Source organism: Bubalus bubalis, chromosome 3, assembly GCF_019923935.1.
Source record: "Bubalus bubalis isolate 160015118507 breed Murrah chromosome 3, NDDB_SH_1, whole genome shotgun sequence".
In the NCBI taxonomy this organism is placed as follows: domain Eukaryota; kingdom Metazoa; phylum Chordata; class Mammalia; order Artiodactyla; family Bovidae; genus Bubalus; species Bubalus bubalis.
In genome coordinates, this window is record NC_059159.1 from 38,880,222 (window position 1) to 38,898,796 (window position 18,575).

At 36.8% G+C, this 18,575-nt stretch overlaps 1 protein-coding gene across 4 annotated transcripts; it reads left to right on the forward strand.

Annotated features, from left to right (window-relative positions):
- Positions 1 to 100: 100 nt before the first annotated feature.
- SPATA22 (spermatogenesis associated 22) lies at positions 101 to 14,963 on the forward strand. Of its 4 annotated transcripts, none has more exons than XM_006079711.4 (9): positions 101 to 250; positions 1,528 to 1,645; positions 2,706 to 2,834; positions 6,307 to 6,367; positions 6,500 to 6,595; positions 8,018 to 8,360; positions 9,357 to 9,489; positions 11,908 to 12,005; positions 14,639 to 14,963. In XM_006079711.4, the coding sequence occupies exons 2-9, from the start codon at positions 1,603 to 1,605 to the stop codon at positions 14,828 to 14,830; spliced, it is 1,095 nt and encodes a 364-aa protein (XP_006079773.1). In that variant the 5' UTR covers positions 101 to 250; positions 1,528 to 1,602; the 3' UTR covers positions 14,831 to 14,963. The 4 variants fall into 4 exon arrangements, with proteins under 4 accessions (XP_006079773.1, XP_044795377.1, XP_044795378.1 ...); XM_044939442.2 differs by having other exon boundaries at positions 9,360 to 9,489; XM_025280844.3 differs by lacking the exon at positions 101 to 250 and adding an exon at positions 305 to 441.
- Positions 14,964 to 18,575: the final 3,612 nt, after the last annotated feature.

The following is an 18,575-nucleotide window of genomic DNA, read 5'->3' on the forward strand; positions in this document are numbered from 1 at the left end:
CCACAGTGTGAGAATGCAAGGAGGGGCGCGTTCATGTTTCCTTGCTCGTGTTTTTCCCTCCTTGTCCACCGACGTGATGACGCCACGTTACCGCGCACCCAGCTGATAGCCTCTGCGCCTGCGCCGAAGGGGGCGTGACGAGGTGCGCGTGCGCACAGAGCGAGTTCCGAGGCTTTTTGGAGGCGGGACGGAGGCTGGTGGTTGTTGACTGGAGGCTGGGCGACGGTTGACGGAGGCCAGGAACCTGAAGGTTAAAGTTACGCGTCGTGTTGGCAGTAGGGCCAAGCAGAGAAGGCCCTAGTTACCAAACAGCCCCCCCTCCAGAGTCAGGAGAGATTGTTGGAAGAGAACATGAGTCCTGACTGGAGCTTTGTGTTCTTCTCCATGAGGCGCCCGAGTAGGCCCGATGGCCTCGATCTGAGGCAGCGGTTTTTGGGGCGGGTGTGTACTTGCGTGTTTGCGCATTGAGCAAACTTTCTGCCCATCTATGTCACCACCTGCCTTAATATAATTAGGGTCCTGTTGTAAGCTGGGGTAGAGAATCCCTCAGGGTCTTCTGCCCCCGGGGCCGGTGGTCTACGGGAGGATGTGGCGCTTTTGTTTGCCTAAGTCTCAGTAATCGTAATAGCCCTTGCTGCCCCTTTTAGTTTTCAGGTGTGTTGCGTTTTTATTTCTGGGGTAAGAAAAGGTCGCTTAACTTCTATTTTGTTTCCTAGAATGGCGTCAGGAATATTCTCTAAAGGGCCTGCTATATCCAGGTTCAAGGCTAAGCTGTGGAAACAAAGCCGAGGCAGTGCCTAACCTCATGTTTCCCAAATTTTATTTCTAAAAGTGATAATTGATGCTATTTACCCCAGTATGATTTGCATTATTACTCAGTAGTGTTCATGTCTCTTTGTCTCATGGGGTGGTCCTTGTGAGCGGAAGTGATCTTACATGGAAAAAATTACAAAAGAAATCCTGTGGTAAAAGGAAAAAACAGATCTTGTTTGACTTGGAATTACAGAAACAGAGTTGAGACTTATCATTACAATTATTCTGGATATTAAGTGAAGCCTTAGTCTTCGGTATTGTATAATTCAGAGATCTCAAACTAATGACTAAAGCACATGATCTGCATGGTGTTTTAAAGTGAGACAACACATTCTCACATGGCTAGTTCAATTGTGTATGTTTCCTCCCTGGCCTTGTAAGCATGTTTGCCAATATTGTAGTCCACTTTCCTCTATGTACATCTCGTTTAGAATTATTCTCACATTGGGTCCTTGATTCTGAAGTAAATTACATAGACTCTGTGAAAATTCACATATGTTTAGGAAACAAGATTATAGCCACCCTAGTTTTAACTTCAAAACTAATTTGAAAAAATGCGTCATGTTTTAAATTCTTACCTGGAAAGGGAAAGACTCTGTAGAGTGTTTATCAGGTTTGAAGTCATAGCTTTAAACCATAATTTCAGTAATTACTAGGCTGAGCACTTAATTTTGTTGTTGATACAATATGAAGTATAAATTTCTTTCTTTGAAGGTTTAGTCAGACAACTTCATTTTGTAAGGTTGGAGTGCTGGACAATAAAAATTAGAGACTTTGATATTGAAAGAAATGAAGAGAAACCTAAATGAAAATTCAACTCGAAGTACAGCAGGTATTGACTGACTTTTATTTTTAAAATTTCTGTAGTTTGTATGTAGCATATATACATAGTGTGTGTATATATATATATATATATATAGTCTATATAGATACAACTTTTTGTGTATATATATATAGTTTGTATAGCATATAGATACAACACTTTGGAAGGAACTTTTAAAAATAATGAACATATAGTCTAGCCTCTTTTTAGGTCGAAGGAAATAACTTAAGACAAAACACTTATAGGCTTAGGTGTAAGTAAAATCAGGCGTTTCTGGATTTGCTCTTGGATTTTCTGTTTTCTGGATTTGCTCTGGATTTTTTCTTGGATTTGTTCTTTAAAACCCCGTGTGATTGATTTGTTTTGTGCTTATTTGAAATATTTATGTGCCAGGGAGATTGTGTATATTACCATCACTCTAAGTCATTCTCAAGAATGATCCATAGAAAATATATATTACAGACCCCTGGAGTTCTTGGTGAAATTGCAGAGTTTTGACTTCCAAAGCAAATCTACTGAAATAAAATTTATGAGAGTGGGGTCTAGGAACTGGCATGCTAAGCATAATTACAGATAAATCTTAGTCAAACTAAAGTGAAAGAACCATGGCCTTAAAGGGTCTGCTACTATAGTCAGAGAGTGATTAGGATTTTGGAAAGCATAGGTCAAATTTTGGTTCTCCTTTACCTGTATTGTACTCAAAGGGTTCCTTCCAGTTGATATGGTGATAAGCAAGCACAGGAGAGAAGTAAACAAAGCAAAAAGTGGGTTTGGAAAGGGTTCGGGGATGAGGAAGGAGATGCGAATTACTGCCAAATAAGAGGAATTAAGGTGATGGTAACATAGAACAAGAAAGGATTTTTTAGAGAGACAGATAAGGCTATTTTGGATCTTTAAAAGAGTATAAAAAGAAATCCAAATCTATATAAATATATCTGTAATAAATATAAAAGTAACATATAGAAATAGACAAATTCAAATAGTATATTATTATATACTAATAATTATTCTATAACTAGGTCTGATTGTTTGCCTATTGTGTACTAATTTTTTGGTACTTTCAATTTAGGCTGTTTGCCTGTACCATTGTTCAATCAGAAAAAGAGGAATAGACAGCCATTAACATCCAATCCATGTAAAAATGATCCAGGTATCAGTAATGCTTCTGACAATTATGATTTCCCTCCTCTACCATCAGGTAAGAAAATAAAGTGAAAATTCTCAGTAAATAAGAAAGAGGATTATAGAAAATGGCAATTTCTACTGTATTATAATGGAAACAGAAAGAAAGTGTATTTTTTTCTTCTTTCCACTATCCAGTTATAGGGATTACTTGGCTCTTTCTGAGCATTCCAGCACAACAGTTAGAGTTTCCTTGTTTACAAGGGTGACTTAGCATTTAAATGGGGTATCTTAAATCTGGAGCCTTTGTTCTAGTGAAGTAGTAACTTATATTGGAAAGAGTTTTTTTTCCTATTACAAAACACATACAGATATTATGACTTAAACATTTGGTGGTAAAGAATGGAGAAACTCAGGTTGCTTCAAGAATAAGGATATGAATGGGAACACAGGAAAAATGGAAGAAAATAGAACTTAAGAAGGTAGAAGCCAAGGAACTTCTTGTGCTTGACCCTAGTCTTTTTTTCTCTTACGTAATTTTTGCTTTGTTTCATTTGTTGACTTTTCACTGTTTCATCCAACTGGCTTCCTTTTAGCGTCCACTGGTATGTGAACTAAGTTGCCTTTGCTGGGTATTAACATAGCCTTTTAGTTCTAGTTCTCAGAGCCCATGGTTGGCTGCCCTCTGTTTCTCTTGATTCAAATTCTAGAGACTGCGAGCCTTGTTTCAACTCATGTTTTTAAAAGGTCACTGAAATAATTTTTTTAAAATTAACTAATTTTAATTGGAGGCTAATTACTTTACAATATTGTAGTGGTTTTTGCCATACATTGACATGAATCAGCCACAGGTGTACATGTGTTCCCCATCCTGAACCCCCCCTCCCACCTCCCTGCCCATCCCATCCCTCAGGGTCATCCAGTGCACCAGCCCTGAGCACCCTGTGTCATGCATCAAACCTGGACTGGTGATCTATTTCACATATGGTAATATACATGTTTCAATGCTATTCTCTCAAATCATCCCACCCCCACCTTCTCCCACATAGTCCAAAAGTCTGTTATTTACATCTGTGTCTCTTTAGCTGTCTCGCATATAGGGTCATTGTTACCATCTTTCTAGATTCCATATATATGTGTTAATATACTGTGTTGGTGTTTTTCTTTCTGACTTAACTCTGTATAATAGGCTCCAGTTTCATCCACCTTATTAGAACTGGTTCAAATGCATTCTTTTTGATAGCCAAGTAATATTCCATTGTGTATATGTACCACAGCTTTCTTATCCATTCATCTGCCAGTGGACATCTAGGTTGCTTCCATGTCCTGGCTGTTGTAAACAGTGCTGCAATGAACATTGAGCTACACGTGTCTCTTTCATTTCTGGTTTCCTCGGTGTGTATGACCAGCAGTGGTATTGCTGGGTTGTATGGCAGTTCTGTTTCCAGTTTTTTAAGGAATCTCCACACTGTTCTCCATAGTGGCTGTACCAGTTTGCATTCCTACCAGCAGTGTAAGAGGGTTCCCTTTTCTCCACACCCTCTCCAGCATTTATTGTTTGTAGACTTTTTGATAGCAGCCATTCTGACCAGCATGAGATGGTACCTCATTGTGGTTATGATTTGCATTTCTCCGATAATGAGTGATATTGAGCATTTTTTCATGTGTTTGTTAGCCATCTGTATGTCTTCTTTGGAGAAATGTCTGTTTAGTTCTTTGGCCCATTTTTTGATTGGGTCGTTTATTTTTTCTGTAATTGAGCTGCAGGAGCTGCTTGTATATTTTTGAGATTAATTCTTTGTCAGTTGCTTCATTTGCTATTGTTTTCTCCCATTCTGAAGGCTGTCTTTTCACCTTGCTTCTAGTTCATTGTGCAAAAGCTTTTAAGTTTAATTAGATTCTATTTTGGAGAAGGCAATGGCACCCCACTCCAGTTCTCTTGCCTGGCAAATCCCATGGACGGAGGAGCCTGGTAGGCTGCAGTCCACGGGGTCGCTAAGAGTCGGACATAACTTCACTTTCACTTTCCACTTTCATGCATTGGAGAAGGAAATGGCAACCCACTCCAGTGTTCTTGCCTGGAGAATCCCAGGGACGGGGGAGCCTGGTGGGCTGTCATCTCTGGGGTCGCACAGAGTCGGACATGACTGAAGTGACTTAGCAGCAGCAGATCCCATTTATTTATTTTTGCTTTTATTTCCATTACTCTGGGAGGTGGATCATAGAGGATCTTGCTGTGATTTATGTCAGAGAGTGTTTTGCCTATGTTTTCTTCTAGGAGTTTTATAGTTTCTGGTCTTACATTTAGATCTTTAATCCATTTTGAGTTTATTTTTGTGTATGGTGTTAGAGTGTTCTAGTTTCATTCTTTAATTTAACCTTATGGTTAGGCCTCTCATCTCTGAAATAATTAGCTGTGGTGGTTTGTCCTGGGAGATCTTAATGTTTACTTACTTTTTACTTCTGTTTGGAAGAAGGCATGGACAGTCAGATATTCTGAAATATACTTGGTACCTGCTGGTTATATACATTTACATTTTGCAGCAGCACATTTAAAATGCTTTAACAGGATTTTCTGCAACTAGAATTTAAAAATGCTTTTATATATATATGTCAGTACTTATTAATTTCATCCAGTGTGCAACAGTAGACCTTAATCTAATTTTAAATCTATAGTTATTTTGTTTTCTTCCACATTTGAGGAATTGAAAGTATGAATTTCATATTTTTCTCATTTTTATAGATACAAGGTTAAAAAATTCTTGTGACTATGTGAAAGTGGGCATTTATCTGGTAATCTGCTGCTATTTAAAAAAATTCTCCTCTATTTAAAATATTTTATAAGTAGCATGAATGACAGATGATCTTGAAAAATAACCATTTGAGTTGCTCTGTAGGCAAATATACATAATCCTGAAGTACTGAACTTTTCAAGCTCTGACCAGGATTACTATCTGTCAGAGATACAACAAAATATCTTATCATGGGTAAGAGAGAGGACTAGATCAATGTTTTTCAACTTTTCTTCTTGATCCATTAGTAGTTTAGGAAATAACCAATCTTTTAAAAAAATAAATAGAATGGAATAGAGTAAAATGGAAAATGTCAGAGTGTATATACATAGTAAGAAAAAGAATAGATGGTAAAATTGCTATATTCTCTCTCAAACACACACACGCACACATGCTATGTGTGTATATTTTCTGGGTTTTGATGTATTTCTTGCTTTTGGGATTAAGAAACACTGATTACACTGAAATTTATGTTACAAAGTGTAAGATACTTTACTAGGATTGACTGTGGAAGATACACAGATTAAATACCTTGCTCGGAATACAGTGGGAAAGGGAGATATCTAAAAAAATTAGTAAGACACACTGTGACTAATTCCACAACAAAGTACTTTTAAAGAACATGTCCACATATTCCAGTTTTTTTCTCCTTCAGGCTTTCGGTTGCCTCCCCCACATACTAATTAAATATGAAAGAATTATTTCCCCCAAACACTACCTAACTTACCCTTACCTGTGTTACTTATATCTTTTGAGATTGGGCCTGGGAAGCTGTGAATCCGGAGTTGCCTCCTTTAACAAAAACAGTGAACACAGGGTATGTGAAAAAAATGTGTACCAATAAATGCATGTGTCTGTTACTGATTGATGTTAGTCTTCTGTGTATATTTTATATTTCTCAATTGGGGAACAAATTATTAATAGTTAATAAGATATATTTCCTTGAAAGGCAAATACCACATTCAGTTTCTAATCCCCTGAGAAGTCAAGATTCTCTATCTAAACCTATTCAATCAAATGCTGGGAGCAGCAAGAGTGATTGGAGGTGAGTCTACTTAAGATTTTTCTTATTCTAATTCTTCTTCTCCATCCCATCTCCTCCTTTACTCCCTTCTCTCCTCCTCTATCTTTTCTTCCTTTCTTAAACAGAATTGACATTTAGGAAATTTCTATACTTAATAACTAACTATAGTGATACTAGCTGTGTTTTATGACAGAAGAGAACATGCCATATAAAACTTTAAAAATAGGCAAATTTGGCATTGATTATATTTCCAAAGAATACTTCATGTTATAATGAAATTTCTTTAAATATTTATCACCATGAATTTATGATTTTGTCATTAATGTCTAATTGACAATAGGTAAAGAGTCAAGAAGAACTGTATCTAAATGTTGGATATATTTAGAAATTGAGAACCAAATAGAATGCTCAATCTTACCCTAGTAAGATAGTCAGCGTCAAGGTAAATAGGATGAAATTAAGAAAGAAAGATGGAGCATGAAATGCATAAGCATCTGTTAAGATGGTGAGGGCCCTTGTCAAAGGTATCCAAGTTTAATGTCTAAATAATGTGAAAAAATGAATAGATAGAAAAAGGACATGGATTGTTTTTTAGATTGGACTTTAGTATTCTTGGTTAAGTGGTAACTACTGAAATCGTTTTGGATTATTTTCCTGAACAAGGTTGGGTTGCATTGTTTGCCCTCTTGTAGTACTTGTGGTATTTTTAGGAAAATTATTCAGAAATAAATATTTGTGACTTAGGTTAGTTTTTTCCCTGTGGAACTTTTACCTAGCCTGCTCTGAAATTATACTTTTAATTTTAGCCTCATTAGCATCACGTTCTGATTGGCAGGTACAACTCACTTAAGTTAATGTAGCTAGTAAAATGCTGAAATAAATTCATAAGTAAGACTTTCAAGCTATTAAGTAAAAGTACAAAATTTCTAATCAGACAGCTATCCACCCTGCCTATATCTATTTTCTTTGTGATTTAAAATCACTGACAAGCAAATAGTTTAACTTTTGAAAAATTTATTTTGTAGAAAATTTAAAAATAAATGTACAAAAAAGGAAGCAAACATACTCAAAATCTTACTGCACTGAAAAAAAATCTTTCTACTTATATATTCTTGTATAGTTTAAAAATAAATTCTTTGGCTCTTGACTTTGAGTTGGGTTCTCTGGGTTTTGGATTGTCAGTAACTTGCTATGTGACTTTGGCAAGTTACTTCCTCCTTAAGATTCTGTTTCCTCACCTGAAAAGAGAGGCTTAATATATTTTAGGGATGCTATGATGATGTGTTTAGAATATCTAACTGGTCAGTAGTTGCAAAGTAGTTACAAAGTAGTACAAATTACCGTATATTTATAGTGCAAATTAAATAATTAATAATTTTCTTTTAGTTAAGAAAAAGTATATAGAAACAAAACTGATACCAATTTTTAAAAATACTATTACAGCTACAGAGATGGCAACAAAAATCCCAGTTTAAAAACTTGGGATAAAAATGATTTTAAGCCTCAGTGCAAAAGAAGAAATCTAATGACAAATAATGGAATAAATTCAGGTCCAATTAATTTGGGAGCTCAACAGCAGAAACAATTAAGAGTATCTGAATCTACTAACTTACCTAACCAAAGAGAAAGTGAAGCACTCAGACAGACAAAGTCATCAGAAATACCTGGCTCCACAATGAGAAGTCTAGACAAAAACACCACACTGCAGGCATTTAAGCCCAATTTTCAACAAACTCAGTTTAAGAAAAAAATGTTGGATGGTTTTCAAGAAGTAAACACCCTCAAGGTAAACTTTTCAATATTACTTGCATTTTTGTATTTCAATTAAAAAATGTGAGATAAGTATTTAGCAAGTTACAGAGATAAGAGCATTTGAAATCACTCTCATGTCATACATTACTGGATTAGCACAAATAGCCAGTTCTACTGGAGTAGATGATGTTTTTATCCAGTATATTTTCTTAAAGGTTGTGAATGGCTGCTCTATAAATAAATGTAATTTTGTTGTGCCCATGAGAGGATGTGAGCTCAGGGTCTTCCTACTCCACAATCTTGGCCATCCTGCTCTTAGTTGATTTTTTAAATGCCAAAACATTCCTATCTCAAGGCCTTTACACTCACTATTCCCTTATTCCTCAGTCAACAGCCTATTTAAAATAATAATCCCTGTGTCTTGTTATCCTTTTATTCTGTTTTTTTAAAATGCACAGAATATATCAATTTCTGACATTCTATTATATATTTATTAATCTTCTGAATCCCCTATTAGACTGTAAAATCTGTGAAGGTAGATAGGTTGTCTATCTTCAGTATTGTTTCCTCATTAGCTATGTCTGGCACATGGTAGGTGCCAATAATTGCTTTTGGAATGAATGAATAAACGTGTCTGGATTCCCTCAGTGTGAGCACGTTAGGGAGAGAAATTGTATTTGACTTACCTGTGTTTGTCACAGAATTGGCACAAGATACTTTAAAAATATTTAAAGAATCAACAAATGAATGAGTAAATGAATGCTCATGTAAAATAAGAGATAAAAAGAAAAAATCTTAATTATCTCCAAATGTATTCTAGTTTCTTCTCCTTTATAAAGTACTAATGATGCTTTTAATTTAGAAGAGTAACTGTACTAAAATTTTCAATAGTTCTTTTTTACATATTTTACGTAGTATATTAACATATTTTGCACTTTTGCCTGTTATATGGACCTAGAATCTTTACATAGAAAGTGAATGAATATGATGAAAAAAATTACAGGTTTTTCTACTGCTGTGTTTTTTTCAGAAGGAAGCCTCATCATATCAGTTAAAGCTTAGGGAAAAAGATAATTCTTTAAGAATTATATCTGCAGTTATTGAAAGCATGAAGTACTGGCGTGAACATGTACAGAAAACTGTACTTCTTTTTGAAATATTAGGTAGGTGTACTACTTCAAAAATACTTCAGTTATAATCATTTGGACAATCATTTTGAATGATTACTAGGAATACCTAGGGGTTCTTAAAGAAAAATAAAACTTTACAAAAGGAGATGATGGTTTTTTAGGATTTTCTTCAGTTCCAGTGTCTTCATTGATTTGTGTGACTTAAGATGAACTTGGTTATTCATGCTAGTATTATTCTAATTTGTAATGTTAAAACTGGAAAGATTCTTACAAGTAATCTAGCTCAACCCTTGAAGTAGGTGAGGAAATGAGGCAAATAATTAAAATAGACTTGACTAAAAATCACTAAGTTAGCAGCAAAAATAAATCTAGGGACCAAGTCTCCTTATTCTCAAAGTATTTTTTCTACTATATTACCCTAAATCCAGTAGCAATTTCTGTGTAAGTTAAATTATAAGTTACATATCCTAAAAGAACATTTGTGAAGAATCCTTGATTGATATGAGTAAACACCCAACAATTAACTTATCCCTACAGTTTTCTGAATTAATATTCAAAAGGGAGGAGAGTTTTATAGAATGTTTCTGGAATTTAATTTTACTTAGAATAAAGAGATAAACAACAAGTAGAGATTCAAAACATTTCTTTCCATAGTTTAAATAAAATATTCAATTTAATTTAAATTATGAAATATTTTAAGCATACAGAAAAGTACAGAGACTATAATAAATATCCACATATCTTATCTTATAGATATGTTTGAACACCCCATCTGTTTTTATTCTTCTCTAGATACAGTCACTATGGTGTCTTTCCTTTCCATGCTTTTATAATTTTGCTCTGTGCATCTGATTTCATAAATTTGTATGTATTTATTTACTGTTTTTGTGTGTTTTAAACTGTAGAGTTTACATTTTCATCTGGCATTATGTTTTTGAGATTTAACCATCTTTCTGCCCTGTCACAGTGTTAGCTTCATTCTGAGGCTCCAGTTATGGTCTTTCCAGCAGCTTCTGACTCTTCTCTTATGATATTAAGAGGATTATCAAAGTTCTCTATACCATACATTCTTCCTTACACCACATCGTCACATTCTTTGATAGTTTCTTCTGGTTGCTCTTTTCCAGAAACTAGCAAATGACCCTTTGCATATCAACGTTTCTGACTGGGCAGCAAGACTCTCACTGTCACTCTGAACTCTGTAGCTGGGGAAGGGGATACACAGACTGGCTTACATTAGTTTCAGGTCACTCCTGGGTCTGGAGGTGGGGACACATCTAATCCAAATCATACAGCTAAGAATGGCATAGGGGAAATTTCCTAAAGGAAAATCTGGGTATTATTAGGGGAGTGGAGATTGACCTCAAAACAACAAGTGTTTACTATCAGTACCCAATAGATGGCTATTAAAGGAATGAATAGTGGTCTCAGTTGATAGTGACTAGGAAATGGCAACCCACTCCAGTACTCTTGCCTGGAGAATCCCAAGGATGGAGGAGCCTGGTGGGCTACAGTCCATGGGGTTGCAAAGAGTTGGACATGACTGGGCGACTTCACTCACTCACTCTTAAGATTAAGCTTGAATTATCATTTGAATTTTATAAATGAAACAAATTTGAAAGAGGTTTAAGTTTTTTCAGTTTAGTAAGTTGAAGAACTGAGACTCAATTGCATGACTTCTGGTTCTAATTCAGTGTTTTTTCTTCATTAAATCATGATGTTTATGTATTATATGTGTGTATTTAATATGTGGACTTCCCTGGTGACTCAGACAGTAAAGAATCTGCCTGCAGTGCAGGAGACCTGGGTTCAATCCTTGGATTGGAAATATCCCCTGGAGAAGGAAATGGCAATCCACTCCAGTATTCTTGCCTGGAGAATTCTATGGACAGAGGAGCCTGGCAGGCTACAGTCTGTGGGGTCTCAAAGAGTTGGACATGACTGAGCAACTAACACCCACACTGTTACGTGTGTTAAGTAGTATGTAGTAGGTTAGTCTGAGGATTTAACCACTGCATCAAACACATTCACAAAACTTCAGGGATTTCCTGGTGGTCCAGTGGTTAAGACACCGTTCTTCTGCTGTATGGGCACAGGTTTGATCCCTGGTCAAGAAACTAGGATCCCGCATGCTACACAGCGTGGCCAAAAAACTAGAAATATGAAAACACACAGAAACAACAAAGGAGAAAATTTCAGATGGCCAATTACTGTCAGTTATATTTTTGTTATATAGTCAGTTCCCGAGTTGGAGAGAGTCAGAAATTTTGTTTTCCTTAGAATAAAACGGTTTCAGAATATCTTTCCCTTTTAAAATGTTTTCTTATTATTGTATAAATAAAACTATGAGAGATTGGTATGGGAATAGTTAAATATCAACTTCTCTTTGTTAAATTTTATTTGTGTTTCACCAGCACTAATTTTTTCCCCCTCTATTTCAATGTTGCTTAGCTGTTCTCGACTCAGCTGTTAGACCTGGCCCATACTGTTCAAAGACTTTTCTTATGAGAGATGGGAAACATACTCTGCCATGTGTATTTTATGAAATAGTGAGTATTTGTTTTAAGTATTCTTTGCAAAGCCTATGCCAACAAAACTTAGAAATGCAGGCTATAGTTTCACTGTAGTAGAAATTCTGTTAACTAGTAGTGCTTTTGACATTTTGTTTGGTTCAATTCTGATGTTAAAATTGCTTATTTGCTCAACTGATATGGAGAGCTTACTATGTTATAGGGGCTATGCTAGATGCAGGGGTGCAAAGTGGAATATAAGTGGTAAATGGCCCTTTCTCTCAGAGTTTATAATCTTAGGTAGAGAGACAGATACATAAATATTACACTTACATAATAAGTGGTATGACAGAGATATGTGCATGGTTCTATAGAAGTAGATAGGGAGGATAGGTGAGATCAGTGAAAGCTTTTTGAAGAATGTAGTAACCTATCTGACCTTAGATATATAAGGTCTAATAAATTAAGCCAAAGTGTTGGAAAGTAGGGGAAGAAGTGAGAGGAATGCATTCTAAACTGAGGGAGCAGCTCCTGTAAAGACATGAAGCACTGATAGAGCCTAGATTGTTCAGGAAACTGCAAACAGTTTACAATTACCAGGGTGTACGGTTAGTAAGTGACAGGGTGAGTTAAGGGTAGTCGTTCTGGGGGAAGGCAGAAACAGTGGGCTGGGATGTAGGGAAGAGGCTTGGTAACAAAGGAGAATGGAAACCTTATACGACTTACATATTTTGTAAAAGAGTTTGGTATTAGATCTGAAATTGAGCTTAATTCTGAAATCTCACTTGGATTCCAGTTTGTACCCCACCATTCACTAGCTTTATGACCTTGAGTGAATTGGTTACACTTCCTGTGCATCAGTTTTCTAATCAGTAAATTGAGACTAATTCCCACTTTGAAAGGTTGTTTTGGATATTAGGTTATAGAATATATGAATGCATAGCATCTAACACATAGCAGATGACAAGAAATAGTAATTGAATGTTATTTTTAGAATATCTTTGATGCTCATTATTTTTCTCTAGTCTAAAAAGATTTTTATTAAAGCATATCATATACAGAAAAGCTGTACAATTCTATGAAGTTACCACAGAAGTGAACATAACCAAAGTTAAGAAATAGAACATTGCTTTCACCCTATGTTTCCTTGTGCCTGTTCTCATTCACTACGTCTGTTTTCTGCATTAAAGTAACAACTATTGTGACTTTTAATATCATAAGTTAATTCTGCTTGTTTTTGAACTTTCTATAAATAGTATCATATGATATGTCTGATTTTATGTCTGATCTCTTTCACTCAGTGAAATGTTGTAAGATTCAGCTGTGTTGTTGCATGTAGCTAAAGTTCATTTATTTATGTTTCTATGTGATACAAATATAGCACAATTTGATTTTCTGTTCTACTGTTCATGGATGTCTTTTGGTGGTTTCCAGTTTCTTTTATTATTATGAGTAATACTCTGTCAACATTCTTGGTGTGCACGTGCATGCCTTTCTATTGTGTATATACCTAGAAATAAAATTGCTGAATAGTGCATGTGTATGTTCTACATGGAGTTGTTGCCAAAGAAATTTCTAGAGGGTTATAAGAGTTTATGAACTCAATCAGCATAGGAGAGTTGTAGTTTTCCTTCATTCTTATCAACATTTAGTACTGTCAGTCTTTTTTAATTTAGCCATTCCAGTGGGTCAGTTTAGTGCTGTCTAATTTCTCTCCAACTCCCTGGTGACTAATTGAGGTTCAGCACTTTTGTTGTTTACTGGCCGTGAGATACATTCTTCTGACAAGTCTGTTCAGGCCTTTTATAATTTTTTTCTAATAAATTATTTGTCTATTGATTTGTAGGAGTTTTTGAAAAATCTGTTCTGAGTACAAGTTCTTTGTCTATTATGTGTATCACAAATCTTCTCATACTCTGTGGTTTGACTGAGAGGTTTTGGAGCTGGCTTGTCTTTTCCTGGCTTATGAGTTCTGTTAGGACATAGCTCTTTTGAATCTCCCAACCCTAAGCCTGGGGTGGGGGTGGTATGGTTCCAGAATCTCTTTTCTTTGGGGAACCTTGGACTCCATTTTTTCTCCTAGCCCTATAAACCCATAGAAGCTCTGCTCAGTTTATTAGACTCTTAAACTGCCTTGATTGTGATCAGCAGTTACCTCAGAGGGGGAAGGTATCCCCAGATATCAGGCCCATTCTGGACTTCTATCCTCCCCCTAGTTAGGGTCTCTGCAGTTCCTCACTGCCATTGGTATCTCTCTGACGTCTGGGAGGATATTTTAAAATAATTATTCCATCCAGCTATTCTAATTGGTTTTAGTGGGAAAGTTGGTCTGAACTAGCTTGTCTGCCATCTACTGAAAGAGGAACTCTGGCAGTCTAATAGAAGTGAGTATTCATGTGCTGATATATTGGGAATTATTCAGTTGTTTAAGAAGCAGCAGCTCACTTGCTTGTAAGAAGCCCTACCCAAATGAAGGTCTTTCTTCTGTAACAGGGCATCCATTTATGCCTAGCTATTATGGTCTCGTCAGCAGGGGGGCCCTAAATGACATAAGGGAAGTAACAGCACTTTGTAGTGATTCGTATTTAGTTGATCATATTATTAGTTTAAAAAAATTTTAATTCAAACGGAGTAATAATTAACTTTATCGATATTTATTTTTTGAAAAACAGGATCGTGAACTTCCCAGACTGATTAGAGGCCGAGTTCATAGATGTGTTGGAAACTACGACCAGAAAAAGAATATTTTTAAATGTGTTTCTGTCAGACCAGCATCTGCTTCTGAACAAAAAACTTTCCAAGCATTTGTTAAAATTGTAGATGCTGAAATGAGATATTATACTAGCGTAATGAATGAAGTTTAAGTAGTGATGAAGGAAGTTTAAATAGTATAAATTAAGCATTTTTCTGTTATTGTTTAAATTATCATCTCCATGGTTTTTTGGCTACTGTTTTTGTGTTTCACTTGTTGAATTAAAATATTTAAATCCTTTTAAATGTGGGGAGAATTTTTGAAAAATAATTTTACTGTTTTTACAAAAGTGGTGGATTTGCTAAAGTTAAAAAACCATTTCAGATAAAAATGCTCAAAAGAATAGGAATAGGTAGATACTAACAATATGAGAAAATAATACATTTGAGTCAGACATTCCCGCTGAAGTTAAGAACAAGACCAGGTGCCCATTGTCAGTACTGTTATTGAGCATTATACTGGAGTTGCTAGACTATGCAGTTCATTTAATTCAAATATTTAGTGGGCAAATACTCTATGCCAAGCACTATTTCATGTCCTTGTTTGTAACAAAGCAGTTAACAAAGTAACAGAAGTCTCTGAATTTATGGGATTTATATTCTGGGACCCATAGAATATTGTTAGATAAAAGAGAAATAATTGGGAAATAAAAGAGAAATAATAAATACTGCTATTGGTAGATGATACTATTGTATATATGGAAAACCTAAGAAAATCAACTAAGAACTACTATAAAATGACACAATTTGGTAAGGCACCGGAATAGAAAGCTTAATATGCAGAAATCATTAGTAGGTGTTACGTATATGATCTGAACCATTATTAGAGTGTAAACTGGATAATGATACCATTTAAAAAATATCTAAGACTAACCAATACTAAGTAATAAATGTGGAAAAATATGAACAAAACTTTAGAATACCTTCTAATGAGGGACACAAAAGAAGACTTGGACAAATGGAAAAATAAAATCATTTTCTTGGATAGAAAGACAAAGGTGTTGATTTTTCTAAGATTAATTTGTAACATGTAATTTCTTTCTTTCTGTATACAAAACCAAACACACACACATTAGCCAAATGAATAATAAAAGTTATGTATATAAGAAAATGAGACTAGTCAGGAATACTCTGAAAAAGAATAGTAGAAGATAGTTTTATCAAATATTATAAAGCCTTAAACATGTATTAGTTATCTATTGTTGCATAACCAATTGCCCACCAAATCAGTGGCTTTAAACAACAAGCATCTCACAGTTTCAGTAGGCCAAGATTTATGAAGTGGCTTGGTTGGGCAGCTCTGGCTTGGGTTTCTTAGGAGGATTCATTTCCAAGGTGGCTCATGCACATGATTGCCAGGTGGGTTCTTGCTGTTGGAAAGAGGATGCACCTTACCATGGGGGCCTTCCAAAGGGCTGCTTAAGAGTCCTCATGACATGGTAGTTAGCTTCCCCTAGAGCGAGTAATCGGAGAAGGCGATGACACCCCACTCCAGTACTCTTGCCTGGAAAATCCCATGGACGGAGGAGCCTGGAAGGCTGCAGTCCATGGGGTCGCTAGGAGTCGGACACGACTGAGCGACTTCACTTTCACTTTTCACTTTCATGCATTGGAGAAGGAAATGGCAACCCACTCCAGTGTTCTTGCCTGGAGAATCCCAGGGACGGGGAGCCTGGTGGGCTGCCGTCTCTGGGGTCGCACAGAGTCGGACACAACTGAAGCAACTGCGCAGCAGCAGCAGCAGAACGAGTAATTCAGCAGCAAGTTAACTAGGTGGAGTTATCCTTTATATGACCTAGCCTTGGAAGTCTCAAAGCATCACTTTCACTACATTCTATTTGTTGGAATGGACCGTTAAGTATGGACCACTTTTAGGAGGATGGAAATTAGGCTCCACCACATGAAGGAAAGAGTGTCAGAAATGGCAGACATTAAGCCTGTTTATTCATGCGGAATATGGTACTGACTCATGAATAGACAGGAAAGTATAACAATTTAAAGTATAAAAATAAACCCATGTATATAGAAAACTTAGGACCTGAAATCAGTAGAGAAGAGAGACTATTCAATAAATGTTGTTGGGACCACTGGGAAGCTTCTGGAAAAAAAATAGACTTAATTTTGAACTAAGATTTTTTATGTATTTTTATTTTGTCACCCTGGGAATCTTTGCAAAGTATGTGTTTCATGGTGGTATTCTGCTGGCTTCTTTTTGTCTGCAAGATAAAGCCTAAACTCCTAGCTGCTACTCCTGATGGTTTAGTTGCTAAGTCGTGCCTGCCTCTCTGCAATTCCATGGACTGTAGCCCACCAGGCTCCTCTGTCCCTGGGATTTCCTAGATTCCTAAGCTATTTGGGATATTTGCATCCTGGTCCCTGCTTTTTATGGCATCTCCATCTTTTTTCCCTGCTGAAAATGTAGGCTCCCCAGGACTACTATCCATTCTTTAAATAAGCAGTGATTAAGCTTTCATATTGGAGAAGGCAATGGCACCCCACTCCAGTACTCTTGCTTGAAAAATCCCATGGACGGAGGAGCCTGGTAGGCTGCAGTCCATGGGGTTGCTAAGAGTCAGGCACGACTGAGCGACTTCACTTTCACTTTTCACTTTCATGCATTGGAGAAGGAAATGGCAACCCTTTCCAGTGTTCTTGCCTGGAGAATCCCAGGGACGGGGGAACCTGGTGGGCTGCCGTCTATGGGGTCGCACAGAGTTGGACACGACTGAAGCGACTTAGCAGCAGCAGCAAGCTTTCATATATTAGCTTTTCTTCATTCCCATCTTCCCCAAAGTATAGTCAGGTGTGATCAGTGATTGTAATCAGTCACTACTCCTGGACCCTGAGAGCATTTGTCCTAGAGAGGTCCTGGGTAATTTCTTTCTCTTTAATGAGTTCCTCCAGGATCCAGACTCCTTTGGGATCCAGGGCCCCTTAGGCCCAAGGATGTGCAGAATGGGAGATGTGAGAAGGGAGGTTTCAGACACAGGTGATGACTACAGGGGCAGATAGTGCCCCTTAGTGAATAAAGGGGAGCAGGATCTCAGGTCAGGGTCCTGGAGTCACCCTCACACACTGTGTAAGTTGGACAGATTGTGAATGAGCTAGTCACTTAGGGTCCTTCCAGCCTGAGGGTCTTCATTTCCCAGGTTATGTGATGTTCTCCAGCAGAGTTTTTCAGGTATAATAATCCTCCTGTTTACCTCTCAACTTACCATGATTTCTCCACATTCTAGAAATGATTTGACTGCTGTTCACCAGTTTCATTAGTTTTTTTTTTACTAATGATAGAGTGTATAAATATTACTATGTATTTTAACTCATAAGATTGGATTATTTCAAAAGAAGACCTCTCTGCAGGTCAGGCATTTAATGCAATGGTCCATAACCCTTGACTACCTATTGGAATTATTTAAGGAACTTTAGGTGTCCCAGATGGTATTAGTGGTAAACAACCCACCTGCCCATGTAGGAGACATAAGAGACTCGGGTTTGGTCCTTGGGTGGGGAAGATCCCCTGGAGAAGGGCATGGCAACCCACTCCAGGATTCTTCCCTGGAGAATCCCATGGACAGAGGAGCCTGGCGGGCTACAATCCATAGGGTCACAAAGAGTCAGACTGAAGTGACTTAGCATGCATGCAAGCAAGGAGTTTTAGATAGCAAACCCCTCTCCCCAGAGGTTCTGATTTATATTTACTGGGGCAGGGTGCAGTAATCTATGCTTTTAAATACAGCATGGTCCACAGACCAACAGAATTGGGAATCACTAGTCCCTTGGACTGCAAGGAGATCCAACCAGTCCATTCTGAAGGAGTTCAGCCCTGGGATTTCTTTGGAAGGAATGATGCTAAAGCTG

Bases quoted from the DNA above. Each gene is read 5' to 3' on its own strand.
- SPATA22 (XM_006079711.4), top strand. From the start codon at position 1,603: ATGAAGAGAAACCTAAATGAAAATTCAACTCGAAGTACAGCAG. The intron at 1,646-2,705 runs GTATTGACTGAC...CTTTCAATTTAG, and splicing joins TTCAACTCGAAGTACAGCAG to GCTGTTTGCCTGTACCATTG. The intron at 6,596-8,017 runs GTGAGTCTACTT...ATACTATTACAG, and splicing joins AGCAGCAAGAGTGATTGGAG to CTACAGAGATGGCAACAAAA.